The sequence below is a fragment of the Megalobrama amblycephala genome, linkage group LG17, assembly GCF_018812025.1.
Source record: "Megalobrama amblycephala isolate DHTTF-2021 linkage group LG17, ASM1881202v1, whole genome shotgun sequence".
NCBI classification, from domain to species: domain Eukaryota; kingdom Metazoa; phylum Chordata; class Actinopteri; order Cypriniformes; family Xenocyprididae; genus Megalobrama; species Megalobrama amblycephala.
The window spans coordinates 27,953,328-27,977,415 of NC_063060.1; the positions used below are offsets into that span (position 1 = coordinate 27,953,328).

Below are 24,088 nucleotides of genomic sequence, written 5' to 3' on the forward strand. Positions count from 1 at the left end.
TCAGTTGCTTAGCTGTCTATGGAGAAAGCTCTCAGAGTTCATCAAAAAGATCTTCATTTGTGTTCCGAAGATGAACGAAAGTCTTAAAGGTTTAGAACGACATGAGGGTGAGTAATTAATGACAGAATTTTCATTTTTGGGTGCACTATCCCTTTAACTTTGCATACTAAAAAGTTAACGCTGTTGGAGATGAACAACTTTCTTTGCAAGATCTAACAAAGTGTTGTATCGCAAAGTCTTGCTTTTCCAGGAACTTGGTATTCCTTCAACTCCAACCTGAGGAAAAAAAAGTGTCACAGTATTAGATATTGAGAGCCATTACATAACCGCAAAAGTTACTGCATAATCATTCTGTCATGCATATATGACATAATCACCTGATGAAAGATTGGAATGGATTGCTCAGTTACAGATAAGTTTTCAACAACAGATAACACAAGAAGTGTTTGACCTTGATTACATATAGACTACTTTGTATTAGATAGAACAATGTGGTCACAAGGTCATTATTTTTGCAGTACCTGAGCTCCAATGCAGGCGCCAATGAAGGAGCTCCTGCTGCAGGTGCATCCACCACAGCTCATGGTGTCCCGGACAGCCTGCTCATAGCCACTAGCCGTCAGAATCCCATGCAGCGCTGCCAGGAATGCACCTGGCAAACCTGAGGGAGATGACATAGCTGCTGAATTACCCATGACTAACGATCAAAAATAACAACAGAACTAAATGCTTCAGCTAAAGAGACATGGGCCTACTGTATAGTCTGCTTAAGGCATCTTTACACAGAAAAAGCGGCACAGAAACCAACTCTGAAGATCTTTTTTATTTCGAGTTATATTTCATTGTTTATTATTTAATTATTTTTAAATTAATTTTGTTAAAACTGTTAGTTTTGAAATACTTATGTTCAAAGCATTGTTTCCCGCGATTTTAATTCCTGTGTAAATGCATTTATGCCGCTTCAGAGTTGGTTTCTGTGCCGCTTTTTCTGTGTAAAGATGCCTTGAATGTAACTAACCTCAGGTGTTTGGAAACACAGTGGGAATGAGCTCTTTGGGTTTCTTGTTCAGATTGTCCTTTACTTGATGAATGTGTCCTGAATTAGAAAACAAAAATCAGACTGATTTTGGATATTAAATGATGTCTTTGTGATATACAAACAGTTCGACATGACTCCCAGGTACAAATGATGCATTAACCACAACTAAAATGCATACACAAGAAATACAGTGTATACTGCTTCATATGCGAATAAGAATTCAGCTCATAATACTAATAATAACAATACCAAGCTGCTTATACCAACTATAGCTTTGTCCAGATCCTGAGGGTTTTGTCTGTTCGGGTCATTGAGCTGTTTTAGCACTGCATCCAGGGCTTTGGGATCAGGACCATTCAGGATGAAATGCTCCAAAAACCTGAAGAAAGAGCATCATATTAATACACCATTTCCACAGACAATTTAAGCTGTCATATACCACCATCTAAGTATCATATTAAACTGAAATAAATAGCCTTGTTTCTGTGGCAAACAGTGCTTAGCTGTACAGTATGTACATGTGTCACAGCTCATGTTGTCAATCATACATCACCAACCTAGCAGCAGCGAGAGTTACCGCCACACACATGTCATTGTTTTGTGTGACACGGGTGGCTTCCTCAACCCTCTCCAACATCTCTGGCTTTCCAGCATAGCACGCTACAATGGGAGCCAGCTTTGCCACTCCATCTATTTGATTATCATTTTCACAACCTGAAAAGTGTTACAATAAAGATGTATTATTGCCTATCTCCTTCCAATTTACATAAAATGTTCTTATAATTATTATACATTTGAAAAACATTTAAAGGTGCCCTAGAATTAAAAATTGAATTTATATTGGCATAGTTAAATAACAAGAGTTCAGTACATGGAAATGACATACAGTGAGTCTCAAACATCGTTGTTTCCTAAATCTCATTTGTTTAAAAGACCTCAGAAGAACAGGCGAATCTCAACATAACACCGTTACGTAACAGTCGGGGTGTATGCCCCCAATATTTGCATATGCCAGCCCATGATCGAGGCATTAGACAAGGGCAGAACGTCTGGAGCTGTGCACAGCTGAATCATCAGACTAGGTAAGCAAGCAAGGACAATAGCGAAAAATGGCAGATGGAGCAATAATAACTGACATGATCCATGATAACATGATGTTTTTAGTGATATTTGTAAATTGTCTTTCTAAATGTTCCGTTAGCATGTTGCTAATGTACTGTTAAATGTGGTTAAAGTTACCATCGTTTATTACTGTATTCACGGTAGGGCTGGGCGATATATCGCATGCAATTGTCACGCACATTTCGTCAGTAAAGCCGGTTCCCTGATTACCGCTAAATCGCCATCACCTGCTTTCAAATGGAGCGGCATTTAATAGACAGAGCCGTAGTTCACTGACAAGCTACGCAATATCGCGTTCATTATCGAAGGCGATTCATCTGCGATAATGAACGCGATATTGCGTAGACTGTCAGTGAACTACGGCTCTGTCTATTAAATGCCGCTCCATTTGAAAGCAGGTGATGGCGATTTAGCGGTAATCAGGGAACCGGCTTTACTGACGAAATGCGCGTGAAAATCGCATGCGATATATCGCCCAGACCTAATTCACGGAGACAAGAGAGCAGTCGCTATTTTCATTCTTAAACACTTGCAGTCTGTATAATTCATAAACACAACTTCATTCTTTATAAATCTCTCCAACAGCGTAGCATTAGCCCGTTAGCCATGGAGCACAGCCTTAAACTTATTCAGAATCAAATGCAAACATCCAAATAAATACTATACTCACAGGAATCGATGTATGCATGATGAACACTTTGTAAAGATCCATTTTGAGGGTTATATTAGCTGTGTGAACTTTGTGTTTGCTGTTTAAGGCAGTTGAGAGCTCGCAGGGGCGGGGGAGCGGGAGATTTAAAGGGGCCGCACTCTTAATCGGTGCATATGTAATAATGGCTCAAAATAAGCAGTTAAAAAAATTAATTAAAAAAAATCTATGGGGTTTTTTGAGCTGAAACTTCACAGACACGTTCAGGGGACACCTTAGACCTATATTACATCTTTTGAAAAGGGGTTCTAGGGCACCTTTAAATGAATTAGTGTTTATTAACAATAATGTGGCTACACAAAATATTTAGGAGGACGGTTATCTGACATAGTTGTTCACAGCAACAGAACTGACAGTACCTGTCTCTTCCTTGCCTGCATCCACATTTTTAATAAAGCTCTTAAGGCTTGCCTGTCTCCAGGGTCCCTCAATAGGTAGCTGAGGCCTGGGAGCTTGAGAGAAAAAAATCATGAATAATTCAGGAAAACTCATATTTGAAAACAAGAAACTTCACCATCTGTCTAGGGTTATGAGTCAAAATTAAAAATGACAGACAAACATGCTGGCATGGTTATCATTGTTAACTAAAACTAAAACTTGAAATTGAAGGAAAAAATATTAAAGAAAAATACATATTAGATGAAAAACTTAACTAAACGAAAATTAGTAATGTTGCCTCGGCAACTCACTGAAATAAGTTGAAGTTGAAGTGAGAAAATTACTAACTGGAAATGAATAAAAATTTAATCTGAACTAAAATTAAACTACAATAAAAATAAATTAAACCATAATAGCAATTAGGGGTTGCACAGACTAGTCGACTAGTAGACATGTATTGTCAACACTGCTCTGTCATTTATCAATAAAATAGCTTAGAAACTGAAAAGTTCTGGCATACATTTTGTAGTAACTAAAACCCACAGCTTCACTATACTAGAGAGACGCTGCCAGGTAAAATCATTTCACACACACAATCACTCTCTCACTAATGCATTCATATAAATGTAATGTTTACTGTGCTACTTTATCTGTATCTGATTTAGAATGAGCAGAAAACTGTGAGAAATATAATGACCCAAAGACAAAAGAACTGATAAAAATAAGCTGTGATGTAGGAGCAAGAGCCTTCTGGGCAACACTATGTCATAGCTGTGCACAAGGCAACCTGTGTTCGAATCGCAGCTCTAGGTTCATGCTTATTTGTTCATTAATGACGTCATCAGTGACTAGTTGACAGCGACTTGTCTTTAATCACATAAATGTCTGAAGTTGTTCAACCCCTAATAGCAATACAAAACCAATAACACGTCTCAGATTACGAATGTAACCATGAACGGGAATGAGACACTGCATTTTGGATTGATGTTATGGGGAACGCCACCAGCGTGACCAGTGTCTGAAGCATGTGTGCAAACAAATGTTAGGTTTGCACACATGCTTCAGACGCCGGTCACACTGATGGCGTTCCCCATTATGTCAATCCAAAATGCAGTGTTGAGTTCTACTTCGAAAGGGAACTAATAAAAATGACTAAAGCACATAAAATTTAAACTGAAAAAAAAAAAAAAAGATTATTCAAAATATGAATAAAAATTATAATAATATATAAATAATACTAGAACAACAGGTGTAGGTATGTTTTAAAAATGTACATTAAATTATTTTTATGCTTTGTATTTTATATATGCTTATAATGTGTATATTTATATTTTATAATTAAAAGTAAAATATAAGGACATACACTACCGCTCAAAAGTTTGGGATCAATACGATTTTTAATGTTTTTAAAAGAAGTTTCATCTGCTCACCAAGTGTGCATTTACTTCATTAAAAATACACTAAAAACAGTAATATTGTGAAATATTATTACAATTTAAAATGACTGTTTTCTATTTGAAAATATTTTAAAATGTAATTTTTTCTTGTGTTGGCAAAGCTGAATTTTCAGCATCGTTAATCCAGTCTTCAGTGTCACATGATCCCTCAGAAATCATTTGAATATGTCAATTTGCTGCTCAAGAAACATTTAATACATACATACAATATTTTTTTTTCAGGATTCTTTGATGAATAGAAAGTTCAAAAGAACAGTGTTTATTTGAAATCTAATCTTTTGTAACATTATAATTGTCTTTACTGACACTTTTGATTGATTTAATGCATCCTTGCTGAATAAAAGTATTAATTTCTTTAATTTCTTTTCAAAAAAATAAAAATGAAAATTCTTACTGACCCCAAACTTTTGAACGGTAGTGTAAAATGTTACAAAACCTTTGTATTTTAGATAAATGCTGTTCTTTTGAACTTTCTATTCATCAAGGAATCCTAAAAAAAAAGTACACAACTGTTTTCAACATTGATAATAATAACAAATATTTCTTGAGGAACTAATCATCAAATTATAATGATTTCTGAAGGATCATGTGACACTGAAGACTGGAGTAATGATGCTGAAAATTCAGCTTTGCCAACACGAGAATAAATTACTTTGTAAAATATATTCAAATAGAAAACAGTTATTTTAAATTGTAATAATTTTTAATTAAATAAATTAAGCCTTGGTGAGCAGACAAAACTTCTTTTAAAAACATTCAAAATCTTACCGATCCCAAACTTTTGAGCGGTAGTGTATATATAATTATAACCTTCCTATAAGAATTGTTTGTCATAATGTAGAAATAACAAATATACCAGGGAATATTTCAAGAATAACTAGTAAAACAATTTAAAAATAAAGAAAATTTCCATGTGCAATGGATTTAATCTACCTCCTTTGTCTCTGTAAGGATCATTGACTGGTGTGTCATATTCAGATCCGGGTCCAAAGAACGTGTAGGTGCGCTGCTTCAAATCTTCCACATTCAGACCTGTTAACCCATGAACCACAACATGTAAAAAATATGGTGATATACATAGCATTATAGTCAGGTTTTCATATTGTTACATACTGGAATGTATCGTGTTAGAATTGTTTTGTTTTGTTTTTTCACCTCCACACTCAGACAGGGACTCCAGGAGCACGAATGCTTGATCTCCATAGCAGCTCTGCTGTCCAGTGTTCCTCTTGTAGAACGGGTTGGCAGACTCCGGGCGGAACTCAGGCTGAGGACTTTCAGAGAGTAACACACTCAGCTTCTGCAGGTCATAGACCCAGTGGAGTGGTTGTGCTGCAGAGTACATGAACACAAATCTGTGTATACATTTGACTATAGGAAGACTTTACCTGCTTCTATAAATAATTACTGTAGTAATGACAAGAACAATGTGTGATGTGATTACAATGCAATGGCATACATGTGCATGTTCTATTACTCAGTGCTTATAAATACACAGTAACATTTACTGTAACACTGCAATGTCAATTCAACTGCGATATATTAGTACAGATCGTGACTATGTTGCTATATAGAATATTGTGTAACTAGTATTCGTAAGTAATGCAAACCTGCAGCATCGGCCACAGCTGAGGCAATGATTGCTCCGATAACCCTGTCAGCCAGGGCAAGAGCCATCTGTGACAGAGAGATAAAATGCTCATAAACAAAATATAAGCTGTATCATGCTCAACTGAGCTTAGAATATATATATTCAACATACACAAGGTTGTACTCGTACTAATGTTTAATACAGTTTAAAACGAAAGTGTTTCTCACCTTGAAATCCTATATCCTTCAAGCGGAATCTGAAGTTTGAAAGTTACATATGCATTTAATGTGGAAGCGCTTGTTGTGTTATGGAACTGCTGTTCTCGTGTTGCTGATTGGATGGAATTAAGCACGTGACAACACAACGCCTCACATGCACGTGCTACGTCGACTTTTTTTTTTTTTTTTTTTAAACATGATTTAACTACTAAATAAATAACAAATTACTAAATAAATAACTAATGCTAATGTTAGTAAAATGATACGAACGAATTTATATTTGATATATTTGCTGCTGGTCCATTCATTAATTTATTTAATTGAACCACACTATAAAATCGTCTGAAAAAATAAAATAAATAAGCAAACTGATTTTACTAGAAGACTCACTCATGGTCATTAATGTACATTTCAGATAAGACCAGGTAAAATAACAAAATATGCATATCCTCATTATGGGAAAAGATGAATAAGAGAACTTTAGCACTGTCTGTCTGTGTAAGTTCGCTCCTAAATCAACTTCTCCATCTGTGTATTTTGAATGATCAGCTCTCTAAACCCATGTTTAATCCATCTGGAATGTCCGGTGAAAGGGCTACAAACAATTGCCATACTTTAGTAAACTACTCTTCATAATCAAATAATAATAAGTAGCACTGTGTATTGTGTATTTAACCGTGTATCTAACCACATATGGTTTCCTTTGTTCTGGACATTATTAATCATATTAACAAATAATTTATTTACAGTTTTACAGCGTAATAGAAATCCTTTAAAGTCGGTATGATATTTAAGAGGAGGAAAGAAATAAATCTGCAAGAGGTATTAAACCTATTATAGTTTGCGGCAAGAACCCATCAGATAACTAACGGAAAAGGAAACGCATTTGATAGGCTCAGGGGGCGAAATTATCCTACTATGATAAAGACTTGTTTCTTAATATTCATGAGACGAGCGTTCGCCATTGGCAGAATACAACACAGCGTCAACGACGTGTCATCAATATTCATAAGATGAGACTGGAAGATTACCAAGCAACGCCACACGACTCAATTATTATAAAAACTTTACCGTACTAGAATTCGTAACTCCACTGATTGGGATTTAGAGTCCTGATAGACGCGGATAAACCCAAATTAGTGCGAACAAGTCTCAGTTTTGGCAACTAAGAGCGCACGCTCAAAAAAGAAAACCACGGATGCCAAATATAACGCAAGGTGTGCGCTCTGCTTCGGGTGTTTCTACATCTTAGCTTCATTTAACGCTGTCAGATTTATTTCACAGTTGTTGGTTTTAATTTTATACGCGCATTATGGAGTACTGGAGGCAATGCAGCTTGTGGCTGATCAACTGTAAAGTTTTGCCCCGGAATCATCGGGTCACGGCTGATTCGGCGCAGGTTTTTGATTTGGCCCAAACTCTTCGGGATGGGGTGCTTCTGTGCCAACTGCTGAACAATCTCAGACCCGACACCATTAACCTGAAAGAGATCAATCTCAGACCACAGATGTCACAGGTGAGCGCAAACAGCAGTCAGACTTGTGTTGTTTTATTACTTGTATGAACTACTGTACTACTGTAATAAACTTTGTATTTTTCATTTTTATAATGTATTGCAGTTACGCAAACACTAACCTACTGACACGGGACTCCCATAAGACTCCTATAGTACATATAATATATTAGAAGTATATAGCTCTTTCTTTCTTCGGTTTAGTTCTTTCTAACCTGCATATATACAGTAGCCTATATTTTGACATTTTCATAAGTTTAAGTTATTTAAACCTGTATAGTACTAGCCAGTGCCATAGTACTAAGATCCCCAGTGCCAGTGGCAGCATAGACTTCTCTTCACAAAGGGCCCAGTGGTAGATATACACAGCTCTCTTTGTATACTGCATCATTCAGTCAGTCTGTAAAGCTCTCAACAAACTGGGTAAACATTGAGCTAATGAAACATCAATTTTTAAATGTACATCGTGTTTTGGTAGAGACCCAAAAGTTGTCCGGATGAATGTTCTGTCTGATTCGCTGCTGTGTGTAAGTAAGTGTTTAGGGCTGAGAAGTCTCAGGCAGTCTGCCCAGGGCCAGACGACTCTTCCCAGATGCCCCTGTTTCACTCCAGTGACCTGATAAAATCCAACTTTGATGTGACTGATTTTTAAACTCACAAATCCACCCTTCTGGATTGACGAGACAAAGTCAGTCTCCAGCAGACAACGGAAAAGAGCAATTTTCAACAACATCCCTCGCTGCATTAGTCAGAATTATCTGACTCCTGTAGTTGTGTATTTTGAGAAGTGTGGTTTTTGTCCTCTGAAATTACTTCACATTCATTTAAATAAATGAATGTGAAATAATCAAATCAAAAAATTAAATACAGCTGCTTCATGACAGACACTTTTGCTCATAGTATTGAAAAGTTAAAACCAACCTCATCTATTGTGATCTTTGACTGGAATGAAAAATGCAGAAGCAGAAATATAGTCAATTGCACCTATTAGGCAATAGAGACCATTTGTGATTAGCTGGAAATCTCATTTCCTCATCTACCGAAGGAAAAAGCTGTTAGCCTTAATAATTCCACTATTTTGTCTCTCACAATGCCACATTTCCACAGAAATTCTTGTGTAATCCTGAAATTGCTTTGTCCACATTTTGAAATTGCTTTGTACACATTTGCATTATACACACACACACACATATATATATATATATATATATATATATATATATATATATATATATATATATATATATATATACAGTACAGTCCAAAAGTTTGGAACCACTAAGATTTTTAATGTTTTTAAAAGAAGATTCGTCTGCTCACCAAGGCTACATTTATTTAATTAAAAATACAGTAAAAAACAGTAATATTGTGAAATATTATTATAATTTAAAATAACTGTGTACTATTTAAATATATTTGACAAAGTAATTTATTCCTGTGATGCAAAGCTGAATTTTCAGCATCGTTACTCCAGTCTTCAGTGTCACATGATCCTTCAGAAATCATTCTAATATGCTGATTTGCTGCTCAAGAAACATTTAATGTGTACAATTGTACAAAATATTTGTGTACAATATTTTTTTTCAGGATTATTTGATGAATAGAAAGTTCAAAAGAACAGTGTTTATCTGAAATCTGATCTTTTGTAACATTATACATGTCTTTACTGCCACTTTTGATTGATTTAATGCATCCTTGCTGAATAAAAGTATTCATTTCTTTAATTTCTTTTCTTTTAATTTCTTACTGACCCCAAACTTTTGAACGGTAGTGTATAATGCTACAGAAGCTTTGTATTTCAGATAAATGATGTTCTTTTGAACTTTCTATTCATCAAGGAATCCTGAAAAAAAAGTACACAACTGTTTTCAACATTGAAAATAATCATAAATGTTTATTGAGCAGCAAATCAGCATATTAGAATGATTTCTGAAGGATCATGTGACACTGAAGACTGGAGTAATGATGCTGAAAATTCAGCTTTGCCATCACAGGAATAAATTACGTTGTGAAATATATTCAAATAGAAAACAGTTATTTTAAATTGTAATAATATTTCACAATATTACTGTTTTTTACTGTATTTTTAATTTAACATTAAAAATCTTAGTGGTTCCAAACTTTTGGACTGTACTGTATATATATATATATATATATATATATATATATATATATATATATATATATATATATATATATATATATATATGCAGAATCAAAATTGTTTAAAAATTTTAATGAAATCTTGTTTATGCTCTTTTAGTTCCTCTGTCTGAAGAATATCCGTACATTTCTGTCTGCATGCTGTGAAGCATTTGGGATGAAGAAGAGCGAATTGTTTGATGCCTTTGATCTCTTCGATGTTCGTGATTTTGGAAAGGTAATAAAAAAATCTAATCTAAAAAAAATAAAAAATAAAAAGTATTTGTAGTTTGTCATTGGTAGTACCCAGCTGTAACCAATATTAAACCCCCAAAAAATTCTTAAAAAAACTTGTTTAATTCATGTTTTTTTTATATTATATTTGTCCTATTGTTTGTAATTTGCTTCTTTTTCTGCTTCTAACAGAAATGAGGTAAAATAACACAAAATAACTATATCGTGATATATATATCGTTATCGTGAAATAAAATCTCTCATATCATGAAATAAGAATTTGGCCATATCGCCCACCCCTAATGTACACCATAACATATAACAATGATGCACTACACCATGAACAATAAACATATTTAATTAATGTATTAGTATATTAATTTATATAATGAACATTAGTAATTTGTTTTATTAAGTTATAATTTTACTTTAAAATAAGAATTAGCTGTGAATTCATGCTGTCAATGAGACTAAAAAACATTATTTGCCGAATTTAGGTCAGACAGTATGTATTGATAGAGGGGGGAGTGTGATACGACTGATCAGTGAAACTGAGGATCTAATATACTGTACAGTTCTGAGGCTAGTTGCATAAATGTCTCTTACAAGTTAGTCATAATTTTTTAAGACTCTTCATAACTTTTTTAAGTTTGTTACATAAAAATGTAGATTGGTGTAATTTAATACCAAAAAGTAAGACTGATTATTACCCCTAACTAACTGCTAATTAATCATACTTGTTCTTAAGACGCAGAATAATAGAATAATCATTCTATGAACATTGCATCTCTTCACCAACATGTCCTTTTTACATTCCCATTCCCATTTCCCATGCAATGAACATAATCTGTTTAATACTTCTCAGAAAATGTAGCTGTCTTCCTGTACTCACAGACACTTGTAAATGCTTGGCTGATGTGGTTGTGGTCTGGCCTCTGAAGGTGACCTGTAATAAGTAGCGCATTTATTTCTCCACCTTTCCTGTACAACCTGTTGTACAACCTCTTTGTGAATGTAGACTGTCTTCGTATGGTAGTGTAATGCAAAAATTCCCTGAGCCACAGGAGTAACCAAGTAGCTTCCTCCTGGCATTTCTCTTTCTAGCAAGCGCAGTGGCTGATGGTCTGGCCTCATGTGGGGTTAAACACAAAGTGAAGCGTCCTTTGTGCTGTGAGGGACAGCGCTGTTCTCACAGAGGAGTTCAGCTATTGTTTGACTGCACTCATATGACACATCTGCAGCCATGCAGAATCATTAGAACAGCCCTGTAGAGATGGACTACAACTGGGAGAGCACTCCTGAAAGAACTGACTAATGCAGAGAACAGAAAAGCAGTGAAAACACCCCCAGTTTTTAAAGGCTTATAGCTGAGGGCATGTGTGTATGTTAACGGAGCCGAGGAGTGTCATTTGTTCAGCATATAATGGGCCTCATTTATCAATCTAATGTAGAAACGAGCATAGATCTGATTCTGAGCGCAGAAATCATCTTCTGACAGGGATCACGTGTGATTCATGAAATATTCGTATGCCTCAAATCCCATCGTACGAATGATCGTACTTTGATAAATGTGGCAGCTAAAAACAATCGGCATTTGAATATCACGCCCCTAAAAATTTGCTGTTTAGAAGCCTTGTCCCTAGAGTTTACGACACGGAGACATGTAACGCGGTAAAGAAGAGGAAGTAATCTCATGAAAGAGAAATTGATCTTACTCCAAAAACACCCTTTAACCTTGTAATTGCAAATGTATATTAAATACCGGTAAATAAAAAGAAACATTTACAAACAATATAAACACTATTGCCTAAGCTATTTTCCCCTCACTCCACAAACAAATCCTTAAAGGTCCCGTTCTTCGTGATCCCATGTTTCAAACTTTAGTTAGTGTGTAATGTTGTTGTTAGAGTATAAATAAAATCTGTAAAATTTTAAAGCTCAAAGTTCAATGCCAAGCGAGATATTTTATTTAACAGAAGTCGCCTACATCGAACGGCCAGTTTGGACTACATCCCTCTACTTCCTTCTTTAATGACGTCACTAAAACAGTTTTTTGACTAACCTCCGCCCACAGGAATACACAAGAGTTGCGTTTGTAGAGTGTGTTTGTCGCCATGTCGTCGAAACGCTGTTATTTTCATCCCGCAGTCCAATTGCCGGGTCTGATTCCAGCTCAAATTGATAGGGTAAAATTAAAGACATGTTTACAATAACACTGAGCGCGTGCATCTCCACGTTATGGTAAGAGGCGTGACCTTTCCGGGCAAGGTGCGCTAAGCTGCTGTCGAACGCTGTCGAATCACAACCTATGATCACAACACAGGAACCGCTGGCACAATCAGAACTCGTTACGTATTTCTGAAGGAGGGACTTCATAGAACAAGGAAGTCATCAGCCCGTTTTTATGACAGTGGAAACAGCGGTATACAGATAAGTAAATTATGTGAAAAATACTGTGTTTTTTTACACGCGAAACATGAACACATGTTATATTGCTCACTATAAACACAATCAAAGCTTCAAAAAACCACGAAAAACGGGACCTTTAAATTTAACGGTATTCAGAACAGAATAAGAATGAAAAATAAGTTGCTATGAATCATATATTAAACTATAAAATAAAACACAAATTAGTATATAGTGGCGTTCATTATAAACTACATACAAACAATGAGCCAAAATGAATTTATTTAAAGCGAACTGAAACGGCTTTGGGCTCACCTCTTTCATTCGGCAAGAATCCAAATGTTTCCATATTTTCCATGTAACATTTGGTTGCTAAACTATTATTCATTATGTAAACAAGGCTTTGTACTTAACTAGTGTTCCAATATTCACATAAACAGCATCCTTCACATGCACAAAAATGTGTGTGGTTGGGCTGATTTTTCAGTAGCAGGAAACTTTGCTTCACACATCTGAAGCACGCGCACAGAAAGCTGGCTGTCAGAAAGCGCGTCCTGTGAGTATTAAACTGATTTCTCTTACTTATTGCTTACTTATTGCACTTAAACTGTCAAATACATACAAGGTTATGTCAAAAACACAAAAAGTTCACAAACCCAGTCGGTTATGTCTGTGAACGTAAACACCAGGGAAAGAAATCGTACTGTAATATACAGTACCTATTGCTATATATGCTGTTAAAAAAATGACTCACTGCTCTTGATTAAATAACTTTAGTTGCTTTCATAAGAATACATTTCATTACACTTGAATGATTCAGTTAAATTCTCTGGCGAGGAGAAAAACATGGCGGACTGTGTACAGCTCACTCAGGGGTGGAGCTTAGCTAATGGGGCAGATTCCGTCGCCAGTCATGGGCGTGGCTTCCCCCTACTCTTACGTTCGTTAGAGAGACTGTTTATGATTTATGGGGATTATAAAAAAATAAGTTGGTGGATTTTTTTTTACCTTATAAAAGTGAATTTAGCATAATAGGTCCCCTTTAATTCAGAAAAGATGCATTAAATTGACCAAAAGTGACAGTAAAGACATTTACAATGTTAGCAAAGATTTCTATTTATTTTATATTTTCTGTTCCTCAAAGAATCCTGAAAATAATTATCAGTTTCCACACAACACAACTGTTTTTTAAATGGATAATAAGGTTCTTAAGCACCAAATCAACATATTACAATGATTTCTATTAAAATCAATGAAGACTGGAGTAATGTCTGTTGAAAGTTTAGCTTTGAATAAATTACAATTTGCAATATATTAAAATAGGAAACTCTACACTGTATTAATGTTTTTATTGTATTTGTGCTTTAAATACATGCAGGCTTAGTGAACATAAGAGACTTTTTTCAAACACACACACACACACACGCACACACACACACACACACACACACACGCACATACAGATTTGTTTTGGTATCTTAGTGAGGACTTACATATAACAAATACATAAATAGCTTTTAGCTAACTTCTAACTAATACTATATATATCATTTGGAGCTTCCCCAACACAAATGTGTCACAATGAAGCAGTGGCTCCACTTTAAGAATTGTTCGCATTACTTCTCATTGCAGTGTTACAGACTGTAGTTGCTGTGTTTTGCCCCATTTATAGGTCTCTCTGTGTTCTCAAGGTTTAAGTTAATCCTTCTAAATAATCTTTGCCCAGCAGCAATCTACTAACATGAGTTTGCCTTGTAAGCATGCATGTTACATCCACATCCATTAAATCTTTAAATGAAATTATTAAGTAGTGACATGAAATACAGCTTAGATTTGGCACTCTGAGTTGAAGTTATGTGCTTATTGTAGTATAAAGTAAAAGAAACTTTATAAAAAAGAGTCTGGATTGGATGGTCTGCCATTCAAAGCCTTTGTAAAATGCTTGAAAACACATGACAAGTTGCATACTGTACTTTGCCCAGCAACTGCATACAGCCTAATGTTAGTATAATGAACTATATTAATCATAAAAGTAAAATACAACTGTATATTAATAGTTAACTATAGTTGCATTAAAGTTTTTCATATTGTTTTATAAAAGTAATAAGCCGCATGAGTTGCTAAGTGCTAAAGTGATTTGACCATGTGTAGATACTCCTCTTCACATGGTGCCTTAAATGACTGTAAAGGCCCGTTCACACCAAGGACGATAACTATAACGATAATGGTAAAGATATAGTTCTGAAATATAATCGTTCCAAATATAAATCATTCTGAGTATAAGAGAGTCCACACCACAACAATAACAATAAAGCCACAGATAAATGATATCGTTGGAATCACTTTCAGAGCTATTTTTCCAGCTGATGATCGATTAAAACAGCCAATCAGAATCCATCCTGCTTTCAGAGCTCGAGCATGTAAAGCGACAGACGACAAAACTGCAGCATACGCTTATAAAAAACAAAAAACAGTATCTTCTGCTGGTGTGGACGCTAATATATATTCATTATTGCTATAGTTATCTTTGTAGTTATTGTTCTTGGTGTGAATGATAACTATACATTTCTTAAAATAGTTTCTCGAGTCATACAGGTGGTAATGTAGCTGAACTCTACTCCTGTTTGCTTATGTTTTTTATGAAGACCACACAGCTGTTTGGAGGTTGTATTTTCACTCTTTCTCACTTTTCATCTTCCTGTGCTGTTTCCTTAGAGACCTCAAGGCACGTCATCTTATGCACGTCGTTGTTTCAATCACCCCATTTGACAGTAGAGATATGGATTTACTACATGCCTTCCAGGGGTTATTATTAGGTTACTGGGGTATTCTGACAATCAGATAACACAACCATATCAAATCAATAGGTGGTGGGAGTTTTGTCTCTACAATCCTAAAGCAATGGTGATTTACTGACACGACTTTATTTGCCTCACATATGTTTTGGATGAAAAAGTAAGTTCAGAATATATATATATATATATATTATATTTGTACATGGCCATATTATTTAGCTGATATTTGAAATCACGGTCCTGTCCAAATCCCAACTAGGCTAAGAGTTAAGATCACATTCAGATTAAACAGTGCTGTATTTTTAACTTCCTTCTGATGAACATGTTAAACCAAAGAAGTACAGGAAACCATTGTAAGGTGACAAGACAGGAGGCATGATAGTTGATGGTTGAATTTCAGGAACATTTAGTTGTCAGATTTTTCAATTTTTATTATCCTTAAAGGTGCCCTAGAATTAAATATTGAATTTATATGGCATAGTTGAATAACAAGAGTTCAGTACATGGAAAAGACATACACTGAGTTTCAAACTCCATTGTTTCCTCCTTTTTATATAAATCTCTTTTGTTTAAAAGACCTCCGAAGAACATGCAAATCTCAACATAACACAGACTGTTTCGTAACAGTCGGGATCATTAATATGTACGCCCCCAGTATTTGCATATGCCAGCCCATGATCAAGCCATTACACAAGGGCAGAACGTCTGGATGTGCACAGCTGAATCATCAGACTAGGTAAGCAAGCAAGAACAATAGCGAAAAATGGCAAATGGAGCAATAATAACTGACATGATCCATGATATCATGATATTTTTTGTGATATTTGTGAATTGTCTTTCTAAATGTTTCGTTAGCATGTTGCTAATGTACTGTTAAATGTGGTTAAAGTTACCATCGTTTCTTACTGTATTCACGGAGACAAGAGAGCCGTCGCTATTTTCATTTTTAAACACTTGCAGTCTGTATAATTCATAAACACAACTTCATTCTTTATAAATCTCTCCAACAGTGTGTAATGTTAGCTTTAGCCACGCAGCATAGCCTCAAACTCATTCAGAATCAAATGTAATACATCCAAATAAATACTATACTTACATGATCCGATGTATGCATACAGCATGCATGACGAACATCTTGTAAAGATCCATTTTGAGGGTTATATTAGCTGTGTAAACTGTGTTTATGCTGTTCAAGGCAAGCGCGAGCTCTGGGGGCGGAGGAGCACGAGAATTAAAGGGGCCGCAACCTATATATCAGTGCATAGTTAATGATGCCCCAAAAGTTAAAGAAGTTAAAAAAATGAATTTAAAAAAATCTATGGGGTATTTTGAGCTTAAACTTCACAGACACATTCAGGGGACACCTTAGACATATATTACATCTTTTAAAAAGAAGTTCTAGGGCACCTTTAATGTTAAAGTCATTAACACTAGGAAATAACACAAATTGAAGGAGAAATAGGAATTATATTGTATCTAAAATGTTAAACAAATTAAATTATATTTTAGATGCTACAAAGTAGCTATCAGCTTTCTCTAGAATAGAGCTCAGTACAATCTAGGCATGGTGCATCATGGGTTGGTTTTTAAATTCACAATATGTAATTTTTGCCACTAGAGGTCGCTTATTGAAAACAAAGGCGTAGCTTGATGATGCCTTGATTTTGCGGAATCATGGGAGGTGTTGTCTTCACGTCTGCAGCCAGTGGAAAAGAATCCCATGAGACTTTGGCAGAAATCATATTCACGGATGAGCTAATGTATTAAAGATGGAGCGATTGATAATGAGAGACGAGGGCAACACATGGCTCAAGAGACTTTTATTATGCAGCAGATGACCGCTTCCGCTTCTTCCGTTCAAGCGTATGCGGGGTAACGCAGTGCTGCTTTATCATATTAGATACATTTGTGTGTTGAAAGTTATAACATTACTCAGTGGCTACTATGAGACACTTGTTACACACTGCAGTAAGCTAGATCGATATTAGGCATGGTAAAATATGGTACTCACAGTAAATCAAGAAAACCAGATTTAAACAATAATACTTACTGTGTTGAGCTATATAACATAATTAGTTTTCTGTCGATGAATTATCCAAACAGTTGCTCAACTGTCTAATAAAACACATAATATATGAAAGCAACTTTGGTGTTTCCATGGTTTCTACAAAATAAAACATATACAAAGTAAAACAGTGTCCTGGTTAAAATTGCTAAACATTCTTGGAAACATTTGGAATAATGTAAGTACACAAGTCAACAAAGTATATAACATTGTTCTGGTGGTTTTTGGATATTTTAATCCAAAATTCCTACATATTGTGCCTTTAACAGTATTGAAGCAGTTCGTATGTCTGCTGGAAAATGGTTGGCTGTTTTCATTCTAACTTGTTCAGATTTTAGTTTGCAAAGAACCTGTAGCTCAAACAATAGAGCATGGCGCTAACAATGCCATAGTCATGGGTTTGATTCCCAGAGAATGCTTGGACTGATAAAATGTACACCTTAAATGGATAAAAGCATCTAGCAAATGCATAAATATAATGCAAATGTAAAAGAAATGAATTTGTTTGCACGACTTCCATGTCGTTTCAAAACTAGTTGCAAGCATTTAAACAAATTCCATCAAATTTGTGACTGTTTTTATATTGAGATGATATAAAACTAAAGATAGTCTTGCTTTCTACACTTGCCTTCACACTTAGTTTCTGAATCGGAATGTATGAATGCACAGTCTATTGAGATGCAGAATGAAAAGCTCACCTCTGCTGTGCTGCTTTATGGTGGAATTGAAATTCTGCTGCGGTCTGCCTGTAAAGCTGCAAAAGCTGCGACCTGCATCTGGCATCTTCGCTTTATACTGTATAGGTGACTTTTTGCACTTCAAAGATGTTATTCGATGTTATGCAGGTTGTATTCGTAATAAGGTACCCAATCCATGGTTTTATTCATTCTTATACTTTTACTTTGTATACATACAAGTTACCAGGGAAACATATAGATTTAGCTAAATTTGTTACTCAGGGATTTCTGTTGTTTCCATCTCCACAGAATGACACCTGTGAAAGAGTTAAAATGCGTCAACTTTTATGCAGTTTAGAATGCATGAAGCGAGAATGAAAGTAGATGGCAACACATCTTATCAGTGGTGCGAAAAAAATAGCTTTCTAAAGGAAGCAGGGTTGGTTTTCAACAGGTGTTCTGAAGTGCGAGTCGAAGACCCAAATGGTGTGCTATCACCTAGATCTGTCTATTTGTACGTATTGTATTTGTGTGTATGCATGCATGTGTTTTACCATATGCCAATCTGTACATGTCTGTGTGTGTGCACGAGTGTATGTGAGAAAGCAAGCCCACATCACACTAGCTTGGCATTGCAAGACCACTTCCTCTCCAGATAGTGCAGTGTCTCAGTAATAGCGTCACTTTTTATAGGTACACTATAATAGGAATCACTTCTGCTTTTTAGCTAAAACACTGGATTTAATATTCACCCTATTAGTTTTTTTTTGTTTTTTTTTTGTATTTCTCATTTCTTAAAAAATGTTTACTCACTTGTCATATCACATTTTTGTTATTACATATTTTCCCAGAAGACCACATATAAATACTAATATATTACAATAAAATAAATATCAATAGCTTGTGAAAATCAGCAGCCAACCTTTACAGTTCATGTGTCACATTTTAAATAGTTTTGTGTTGGAATGCAAGATTTACAAAGTTGTTGTTATTGAAGGATAAAAATTATGTTGGATGAAGTAAATATCATTTATCACTTACCTATATTTATTTTATTATATTTCCCTGAAGACAACATATAAATAGTAATATATTTTAATAAAGTAAATATAATTTAGTAAACATTTTCTGCCATCTTGTTGACTCGGAATTAAATTGTCTGTTTTTTTAACATTTATTTGTAAATATCCTTTTAACATGTGAAATGAGCAACAGCACTTTTATTTAGGCTGCAGATTTATTGTTGAGTATTAAAGGTGCCCTAGAACTTTTTTTTAAAAGATGTAATATAAGTCTAAGGTGTCCCCTGAATGTGCCTGTGAAGTTTCAGCTCAAAATACCCCATAGATTTTTTTTAATTCATTTTTTTAACTGCCTATTTTGGGGCATCATTATAAATGAGCCGATTCAGGGTACGCGGCCCCTTTAAATCTGGTGCACCACGCCCCAAGAGCTCGCGCTTGCCTTAAACAGCATAAACAAAGTCACACAGCTAATATAACCCTCAAAATGGATCTTTACAAAGTGTTCGTCATGCAGCATGTCTAATCGCGTAAGTACAGTGTTTATTTGAATGTTTACATTTGGTTATGAATGAATTTGAGGCTGTGCTCCGTGGCTAACGGCTAATGCTACGCTGTTGGAGAGATTTATAAAGAATGAAGTTGTGTTTATGAATTATAAAGACTGCAAGTGTTTAAAAATGAAAATAGCGACGGCTCTTGTCTCCGCGAATACAGTAAGAAACGATGGTAACTTTAACCACATTTAACAGTACATTAGCAACATTCTAACGAAACATTTAGAAAGACAATTTACAAATATCACTAAAAATATCATGTAATCATGGATCATGTCAGTTATTATTGCTCCATCTGCCATTTTTTCGCTATTGTCCTTGCTTGCTTACCTAGTCTGATGTTTCAGCTGTGCAGATCCAGACGTGTAATCCCTTTCATAATGTTGGAAACATGGGCTGACATATGCAAATATTGGGGGCGTACACCCCGACTGTTACATAACAGTCGGTGTTATGTTGAGATTCGCCTGTTCTTCAGAGGTCTTTTAAAATAATGAGATTTATATAAGAAGGAGGAAACAATGGCGTTTGAGACTCACTGTATGTCTTTTCCATGTACTGAACTATTGTTATTTAACTATGCCGAGGTAAATTCAATTTTTGAATAAAGGGCACCTTTAAATAGTTTTAACAACTTTGTGAATCTTGAATTATATCACATAACACTTTAAAATGTGACTCAAACTGTGTAGGTCAAACTGAAATGATCAGCAATCTTGCTAAAAGTAAAATAAAATAATGTGCATGTGTTTAAATGTTTGCAGATGTCATATAAAGTTGCAGAACAAGCTGGCTTTGTTTCAATAAATGTCCCTTTTTATGGAGAGAAAGTTCTGAAAGTTACAGTTTGTTTTCATAATGTGTAATATATTGAACTCTTTTGTCTCAGGGTATGAGACCATGTTTAAAAACAAAATGACTACAGATAAAGTAAACGTCTGTATACTGTAAGTGGACCAACCACTGCACTGACACACAATGTTTATCTCTAACTTGCAATACAAAAACACACTTTTGTCTTTCCAGGTCATCGACACTCTATCAAAACTCTCTTATACAGCTATTGCGCAACAGACAGGGATCAGGTGGGTTTGCATTTGCAAAATGAATCAGTTAGACACATTAAAGATCTTCTTATTCTCTGAACTAAAATAAGGGTTCTGTACTGATTTCACAGGTCATTCCCCACAGAGGAAAGCAGTGAAAATGAAGACATATACATTCATTTGGCAGATCTCATAGAGTAAGTATAAAGCTCTCTTAACATAATTAGGCTGTTTTTTTGATTGGAAGCAATGAGTTACTAATTTTGACTGAAACTCATTAGCATTTGCGGTTTTTGTCACCCACGTTTTGTTTCTGATAAACTCTAGAATTGAACAATTGATATTTTCAGTAATGTATGAGATCCATAACCTACGCAAACATTGCGTGGGAGAAATGTGAATGGCTGATTAATAGTAAGTGTGGAAACAGGAAGTTACATAAGAATTTGAGGCATACGTACCTCTGATATATTGCATTTAGAAACCAGTAGCCACAAAGTCTAAATTTTGACTAGAACTGTTGTGTAATTATGTTCATATTTTAAAGCAATTTTGAAGTCCTAATCTTGAACGTGTTTGTGTGAACAGTGAGGAGCTGGAAGAAGATATTTACGACCCCGTATACGGAGATGTTGAGGGAGGAGAGGTGTATGAGGATCTGATGAGGACAGAGGCTGCTTCGTCTCAGGCGGTACTCAAATGACTCAATACCACACATACACACACACACTCTCCCAATGCATCAAAGTGTTGATTTCCTTTGTAAAACACCTACTCCTACCAGAAACATGGTCGCTTTTTTATAAGTATCTTTTTGAGTAAATTCACTGTAAACTCAAAAAGCACCAGTAAAAACATAACTTGTGTCTTTAAACTGGATGAGTTGCATTGTGACCCTTTAAAACTTCATTAGATTGTGTACCATGCCTTTTTTTGGAAAGCTTTCTGTAGTCTTCTCTGACGTTAGTGAGTTGTGTTGACAGAAACAGGCCGAGGTGGACATCAGAAGCTGCTGTCTTTTAGAGATCAAACAGACAGAAGCCAAATACACTGAGACTCTGGAGACCATTGAGAAGGTGAGATTCATATTCTCAGCATGGAGGATTTCATCATACCGCTCTTCACGTCTAGTGATGGACAGCTGTTCCGCTGTTGCCACACAATGTAGGATATAACTTTCTTACATGGAGCTTACTTTTTTCTGTCTGTCTTAACAGTATTTTATGATTCCACTGATAAAATTCATCTCAGCAACAGAAATTGACAAGGTTTTCATCAATATACCAGTGAGTAAAGCTGACCACAATGCTTCTTTCTTCTTTTTTTTTTAAAAGAAAACATTGTCTAACATTCCACCTTATATATACATGTGTGTGTGTGCTTCACAGGAGCTGGTTAAAGTTCACAAAAGCCTAATGGCTGAAATTCAAGACTCTGTTCAAAATAAAAATGCAGAAAACCTCCACCAGATCTTCATTACTTACAAAGACAAGTATAAACCCAGCATGTTCAAGCACAACACACTTTTCATCCATAAAACATCCATAAAACAAAATAAAGTTGAAGAAATAAGACAAAACTACATAGGATAAGAAGACAGATGTTTACAGAGAATATATTTTGAATTAAATCAATTTTTCTTAGTCCACTGTTATTCATTCATTCATTCATTCATTCATTCATTCATTCATTCATTCATTCATTCATTTTTACACAATTTATTTTGAACATAGTCTGCCAATGGGGTAAGAAAAATAAACTGAATGATAATAAAATTATCCAAAATATTATTATATTTTTAAATTTCATTTACTCAACATTTATTGAAAACTCAAACAAAGCAACCATATTGAGGATAAAGGAATTAAATATTAAAGGGGTGACAGATTTTTCTGTAGAATCAAATTTTGTGGAAATCTGCAGAGTTTTCGTTGAATTTCTGCAGGCCTAGTTAATATTTAATATTTCTAGAATGATATTACTAAGCACTGCTGATGTGTGTGTTTTCTGCTAACATTTACCCTGTCTGCTTTAGGCTTTTGCTTTATGGAAAATACTGCAGTCATGTAGAATCAGCCATTTCTCTGTTAGACTTCATCTGTAAGGAAAAAGAGGGTGTTCGACTGAAACTAGAGGTGCAAAACTATGTTTCATTATCTGTCATATTTACAATATTACATTCTCATTTTATAATTTATCATGCGCTTTTCTCATACCCGAAGCGCTAAAAGATTTTTTGTAGATCCTTCTGTGTTTTCATATTTCATTTACTTTATGTTGCAGGAATGTTCAAAGAGAGCCAACAATGGGAAATTCACTTTGAGAGACTTGCTTGTGGTTCCCATGCAGCGTGTGCTGAAATACCCACTACTGCTTCAGGTACAGTAACTTGCACCCATACACCCACACTATTGTCATTATATATTGTCCCCTTCGAATTAATACTAGAGAAAAGCAAATCACATTTTTGAGAAGCTTTACTGCATACAGCACTATGTTGGAATGTGCCTCTTTGATTGTCCTACTAAAATGGACCACATGGGGGCGTCGTCTGGCTAGTTTTCTATCTGTGACCACTACACTACATGAACTTACAGAATTTGTAATCACTGCTGTAGGAAGGTTTTACTCTCCTGTTTTGTGCACGAAAGACATTTCTGATAGTACAGGTTGCACAATTCAACACAATAAGTCATTATATTAAAGGGATAGTTCACCCAAAAATGAAAATTCTGTCATCGTTTACTCACTATCAAGTAGTTCCAAAACTTTATGAATTTATTTGTTCTGCTGTACACAAAGGAAGATATTTGAAAGAATGTCAGTAACCAAACAGATCTCGCTCCCCATTTACTACCATAGTATTTATTTTTCCTACTATGATGGAAGTGACAGAATGACAGAATTTTCATTTTTGGGTGAACTACCCGTTTTAGTTTATAATTTAATGTATTTCTGAGCATTAGGGATATCCACAAAAAAAAATTGTGTTGGGACTTGATTTTATCCACTGGGAATCAACTTTATTTTGAAAAGTGATCAATAAATCAATGTGCAATGTATTGAAAAATGTATTACCAGAATTAAATAGGGCCAGATTTGGTTTGTGGACAAAGG

At 35.1% G+C, this 24,088-nt stretch overlaps 2 protein-coding genes across 8 annotated transcripts in view; one reads left to right on the forward strand and one right to left on the reverse strand.

The window, feature by feature from the left end:
• Window positions 1–73: 73 nt before the first annotated feature.
• selenoj (selenoprotein J) lies at window positions 74–6,673 on the reverse strand. The gene is made up of 10 exons (XM_048162502.1): window positions 6,524–6,673; window positions 6,316–6,382; window positions 5,861–6,037; window positions 5,639–5,737; window positions 3,230–3,322; window positions 1,597–1,753; window positions 1,303–1,418; window positions 1,019–1,096; window positions 522–661; window positions 74–276 (listed from the first exon to the last, which is right to left on the reverse strand). The coding sequence occupies exons 2-10, from the start codon at window positions 6,380–6,382 to the stop codon at window positions 175–177; spliced, it is 1,029 nt and encodes a 342-aa protein (XP_048018459.1). The 5' UTR covers window positions 6,524–6,673; the 3' UTR covers window positions 74–174.
• Window positions 6,674–7,497: 824 nt separating this feature from the next.
• Window positions 7,498–24,088, forward strand: part of vav3b (vav 3 guanine nucleotide exchange factor b) — a 68,457-nt gene continuing 51,866 nt past the window's right edge. For 2 of the 7 annotated variants that reach the window (XM_048162496.1, XM_048162501.1), the window contains exons 1-10: window positions 7,500–8,030; window positions 10,291–10,407; window positions 20,952–21,010; window positions 21,103–21,168; window positions 21,560–21,662; window positions 21,955–22,047; window positions 22,189–22,257; window positions 22,360–22,463; window positions 23,007–23,106; window positions 23,255–23,350. In XM_048162496.1, coding sequence (XP_048018453.1) covers window positions 7,827–8,030; window positions 10,291–10,407; window positions 20,952–21,010; window positions 21,103–21,168; window positions 21,560–21,662; window positions 21,955–22,047; window positions 22,189–22,257; window positions 22,360–22,463; window positions 23,007–23,106; window positions 23,255–23,350 — 1,011 coding nt within the window. In that variant the 5' untranslated portion in view covers window positions 7,500–7,826. Of the gene's footprint in view, window positions 8,031–10,290; window positions 10,408–20,951; window positions 21,011–21,102; window positions 21,169–21,559; window positions 21,663–21,954; window positions 22,048–22,188; window positions 22,258–22,359; window positions 22,464–23,006; window positions 23,107–23,254; window positions 23,351–24,088 lie in introns of all 7 variants that reach the window. The other 5 variants (XR_007180720.1, XM_048162497.1, XM_048162498.1 and 2 more) reach the window with 5 other exon arrangements.